This window comes from Arachis ipaensis, chromosome B09 (genome assembly GCF_000816755.2).
Source record: "Arachis ipaensis cultivar K30076 chromosome B09, Araip1.1, whole genome shotgun sequence".
Taxonomy (NCBI): domain Eukaryota; kingdom Viridiplantae; phylum Streptophyta; class Magnoliopsida; order Fabales; family Fabaceae; genus Arachis; species Arachis ipaensis.
The window spans coordinates 88,114,552-88,120,045 of record NC_029793.2 but is presented as its reverse complement, the minus strand read 5'-3'; the positions used below and the strand labels follow the sequence as shown (position 1 = coordinate 88,120,045).

At 35.3% G+C, this 5,494-nt stretch overlaps 1 protein-coding gene across 4 annotated transcripts in view; it reads left to right on the top strand.

The window, feature by feature from the left end:
- Positions 545–5,494, top strand: part of LOC107619084 (chromatin assembly factor 1 subunit FAS1) — a 5,715-nt gene continuing 765 nt past the window's right edge. The window contains exons 1-8 of one of the 4 annotated variants that reach the window (XM_016321294.2): positions 546–1,012; positions 1,207–1,476; positions 1,825–1,906; positions 1,979–2,095; positions 2,319–2,702; positions 2,973–3,110; positions 5,099–5,132; positions 5,223–5,312. In XM_016321294.2, the coding sequence (XP_016176780.1) occupies positions 708–1,012; positions 1,207–1,476; positions 1,825–1,906; positions 1,979–2,095; positions 2,319–2,702; positions 2,973–3,110; positions 5,099–5,132; positions 5,223–5,312 (1,420 nt within the window). In that variant the 5' untranslated portion in view covers positions 546–707. Of the gene's footprint in view, positions 1,013–1,206; positions 1,477–1,824; positions 1,907–1,978; positions 2,096–2,318; positions 2,703–2,955; positions 3,140–5,098; positions 5,133–5,222; positions 5,489–5,494 lie in introns of those variants that run through there. The other 3 variants (XM_016321293.2, XM_016321295.2, XM_016321296.2) reach the window with 3 other exon arrangements.

Here is a 5,494-nt window from a genome sequence, read left to right as displayed (position 1 = left end):
GACCAAGAATTTACTCACCGGATACGCAACAAAATGCCATTCTCACACTCAAATATAACCCCATTATCACTATTTTCATTTGGCAATTTGGATACACACTTACAACTAAATATTCACTACTACTAGACATTTTGACTTATTTTCGGAAGAAATAGGTAGAGAAGTAGTAAAATATTTGTGGAGAATACAAAGGGTTGCACATCCTTTTATAACTGTTGAAAATTTGTCTTTACGTATTTCATTTACAATGTAAATGTCATAATTATTTACGTATCTCATTTACAGTGTAAATGAGATAAAATTACACGTATTTTCTTTATACTATAAATAATATATACACTTCATTTTTATCAACGAGATAAGTGATCCGATGTATTTTGATCAAAACACTACAAATTATTTATTTTGGTAAATAAAATATTTATTTTATTTATTTAATAAAAAAACCGGAATATACACAATACACTCATCTTGAATAAAACTCATATACGCAACCGAAGCAACACGTGGCGCCTAAGTGAGGCACGGTAACAAAAAACCAGCACCGTTAGTCAGGTACCGCACCCAAAATCAGTTGGCGCGAAACTCCACGCCAACACGCAGTGCCACTCACCCTCTCCACATTCACCTTTCTCAAACAAACTAGGGTTCAAGCATCGAAAATCTTCACATAAAAAACCTCGTGAACTTTTTCTGTTTCTGTAAAAATGGTTTCGAAGGGTGACGGGGCGGAAGTCGGCGAAAACAAGAAGCAGAAGAAGAGAAAGAACAATGAAGGAGAAACCGAAAGGCAACGACGTCGTCGAGAGAAAGAAGAATCTAAAGAGAAGGAAAAACTTTCTTTGCAAAAGCAAGCCGATATCATGTACAAGTTTCTCAATAGAACCAAAACTAGCGATCGAAATGACCAACACTTCAATACAAAGATCGAAACTCCGTTTGATTCAGCTACACTATCGATGGATGCTACCCTTCATTCTGGTCCTGAATTTTCCAGTGAGGACATTCGCAAGTGAGTTTTTTTAGAATTTATTTTATCTAAGATAATTTATGTTTGGTAATTACTTTAGACGCAAGGAAAGTAAATCAATTTTGTAGGATAAAATTAATTTTGAGAGCTAGAAATCAAACAACATCATAACTAGTAAAATCATCTTTACCTCTTCGCTGAATCAATTCTAAGCCTTCCATTGTATGGGTTTGCAGGGCACAGATTTCGATGTGGCGTGATTTGAGTAAATCGGTTCGATCAAAGAGGAGTCAGAGGTGGGGTATACGATTGAAACCTAAGTTTGAACTTTATAAGGAGCTTAAGCTTCGACCTACTGTAAGAGTGGCTCATTATGGTGACTTGATATTGGAGGAGCATGCAGAACGTTCTCTTCTTGATGTGAAGATGAACCAGCATGGGAAACAGTTATTTCAGTTTGATCATAGTCCAAGACCTGCCTTTTATGGTATTTGGGACAAGAAAAGGTGACGTAATGACGTTCTTCTACTTCCTTATTGGATTTCAGTTCCTCTATTAGAACCTTTCCTGTAAGTAACTTGGAATAGAAACATATTCAGGCCTTTCTACAAATGAGTATTCTTTTTCTTCATTTTTTCCTTACCTCTTATCTTTCTTTACATTTCTATGGTATCTTTTTTCTATGGAATATACTTACTTTGCTATAAAGAAGTGTTATCTGATGAGTGGTGTTATTAATGTTGTCCATCACATGTTTGTTGCTATATATATTGCCACATCTAGAGAAATTGGAGCCGAGACTCCTTGATTACTTTTATTGATTTTGAAATTGCTTATACGCACGTTATTTCCAGTCAAGTTGTTGGACCACGCCATCCTTTTAGGAAGGATTCCATCTTGGATTATGATGTCGACAGCGACGAGGAATGGAAAGAGGTACTTAAAATCCTTGTATTCAATTTAAATAAATGTATGGTGGATGTTATTTTCTGATTCTTTCTTTTCTAGGTGGATCCTGGTGAAAGCCTGTCAGGTTATGACCAAGATGAAGAGGAATGTTCAACATCTGATTATGAAATTTGTGGTGGGTATTTTGTTCCTGATGGATATCTCTCAGAAGATGAGGTACAGTATTGGTGCTTATATTGTTGCATTTGCTATTTGAATTTTCTCATTTCAGTCATTGGAAGTACGTAAGGGACTTTCTCACAAAAAAATAAAAGTATGAGTGATTTTTGGTGTGTTGCATTTATGCATATTTACTTGCCAATTCCAAGGGCAATCATACCTTCAGTACCTGAACTAACAACCTGAACTGTTTTTTAGTCAACCTATTTATTATATGTAGGGTGCACATGTGGATAAAATGGAAACAAATGTTGACATTGATGGAGCTGAGAACTTACCAAAAGGCAAGGATGATGTAGAGAGGGATGAGTTCTGTGCTTTGCTTCAACAACAGAAGAATCTAAATAATTTGATAAAGATTGCTCTTGGAAAAAATAAGCCATTGATTATAACAAATTTCATGCATGAGATGAGATCGGGTCAAGATAATGGTACTATTAAGTCAGAGCAGATTTGGTTGCAATACTTGAGTTTTCATGTAATTTCTGCCATAGATATATCTGTGAATCATTTTCAAGATGAGGACCAAAAACGCTCCAGCGGAGGCAGTGTCGCTCCGGTATGTGATGATGATGCTATTCCGGAATCGAATCTTCCTCTCATTGTAAGTTGTGCATTTTTTAATTGTACCAGTATCCTTGGGAAGCTGCATGGTTTGAGAAGGCTTAAGATCAACATTTCTTTATAATGATAATTAGGAATTTAGGATTTGAGTTAGTGTTATTTTCAGAGGCTTTAGTCACAATCATCTTATGTTTCCCGTAATTGGTTTGTTACGATAGCCCATCCCTTTTTGTCTTGCTCTTTTGAATTTGCAGCTAATCTGTGGAGCTGCATTCAAATATATCAGCATATAGTGATATTTTCTTTTCAGGTGGCTGCCATTCAGACTTATCCTAGGAGCTTAAGTAAAGTGTTGAAGTCTTTGAAACGAAGATTTCCTTCTGCCTCAAAACATTTACTGAAGGATAAAGTGTGTGAGATATCAAACTATGTTGATAACTGTTTGCAGGTTTGTGACAGTGGAGATTCCAAATTCTTGTGAGTACTGCTAATTTTTATAATGTGAATAATCCAAATGATAATAGATTGGATTCTGAGAAAAGGGAAAATATTCAAGGACTAATAAATGGATACGGCTGTCAAATGATAAATGCTGACATTAGACTTGCTACTGAATATTAGCCTATAGTGGATTCATCATGTTTGAAATTTTAACATCGAATGACACCTGTACAGTTATGAACCCATCCTAGGTGTGTTAAGTAGGATTGTTCCCTGAAGGATAAAACCTTGCATCTATTGTGGGTTTCCATGAACTTAACCCCAACGATAAATTTTGGAGTTGATGACCTATAGTGGCTAAATACAGTGTGGCAGTGATAAGTTTGGAATTGTTTGTAGATTATTTTTATGAACATGATTCAGATGAACCAAAAGCCACCTATTGTGGTTATTAGAATTGTCAACAAAATCTGGCAAATTGGATTTGCCATCTCTTGATCATATTTGCAGTCAGGAAAAGGAATTCTTATGTTGTCTTTAACTCGAAGATTAGATATTTTTAATGTATGTACAGTTTTCACCAGACGGAATCTTCTGATAAGATTAGTCCAAAGCATTTTAAGAGTAACTTTTTCCAAACCCTTGTTCTCATAAAGTCAAAAAAAGTTAACATTGCATAATTAAGCACTGATTGCTTGTGTTAGGGTTAATATATCAAACCAGATCATATTTCATCCTTTTCTGTTAGTCATTAAAATGGTCTTGTGTAAGGATTTTGCTGGAAAATAACTTTGGTAAACATCATCTGATTTCAAGAAAATCTTGATAAAAAGATTTTTAATAAGAATTGTTTATGCATCAACATGAATTTATAAATTTGTAAATATGGTTTTAGAGGGGAAAAAGAAAAGCAAAAAGACTAAACAAACAACAATAACAACAACAATAACAAAGCCTTGTCCCACTAAGTGGGGTCGGCTACATGAATCAAACGACGCCATTGTGCTCTGTCTTGTATCATGTCTACAGAGAGACCATTTACATGTAGATCTCGTTTGACCACCTCATGGATGGTCTTCTTAGGTCTTCCTCTGCCTTTCGCCCTTTGTCCATCATCCATCTCATCTACTCTCCTGACTGGATGTTCTATCGGTCTTCTTCTCACATGTCCAAACCACCTGAGACGCGATTCAACCATTTTTTCCACAATGGGTGCTACTCCAACTCTCTCCCTTATATCTTCATTCCTTATTTTATCCAATCGCGTATGACCACTCATCCATCTCAACATCTTTATCTCTGCCACACTCAGCTTATGTTCGTGCTCCCCTTTAGCCGCCCAACACTCCGTACCATACAACATAGCTGGTCTTATAGCGGTGCGATAGAATTTACCTTTAAGTTTTAAAGGCACTTTTTTGTCGCATATAAAACCAGATGCACTCCGCCATTTTGACCAACCTGCTTAGATTCTATGATTTATATCCTGTTCAATCTCTCCATTATCCTGTATGATGTACTCAAGATATTTAAAACTTTTAACTTTTCGTAGGATGTTTTCTCCAATCTTCACCTCTATATTGGGTTTTTTCCCTTTTCAAACTGAACTTACATTTCATATATTCCGTCTTGCTACGGCTAAACGAACAACAAAAAGACTAAACAAACAACAAAAAAAAAACTCTAATACCTATATTTATTTTAGTGATGTTTATTGCTTTTGCAAATGCTTAGAAAAATTAAAACATGCTCAAAATATGTGTTTTAAAAGCTTTTCAAGAAGCTTATACAAACAACTGCAAAATACTAGAATGGTTCTTATTTGAACAGCAACATAGCACATAAGTGTCTATTTTGTGCATCATTCTTAAATTATTGTCATACCCCTTTGAATTTGATTTTGATTTTTTTAATAAAAGCCAACTCTATCTTGATCGAGTATGACTAGGACCGCGTTCGTAGCTATGTTGAATTTATGGTTTCATTTTTGACCAGGTGAAGAAAGAAGTTCTAGTTAAGCTTGGTCTAGGTAATTTTCATTGTCTCAAGCACTTGACTATTGACATCAATTCTTTCTGCAGATGTTTTTCTTAACTAAATTTTTTGGTTGCACTGATAGATCAGGGTTGTTCAAAATCGGAATCAAGGAGCAGGACTGTGCATTCTTCAAGAAGTTGCTTTCCATCTACTAGTGACATCCTGAAACCTGGTGAAATTCTAATCCTATCATCCCAATAATCAGGTTATGTTATTCATGAATTAGTGCAGAGTTATTCTTGTAATCTAGAAGGTCCTTTTTCAATAGGATATGATTGGTTTGGGATATTAAACTCGCCTTGAGGATGATACTCCTGTCCTTTAACATTGTTTTCTTTTCTATGGGGCATGAAA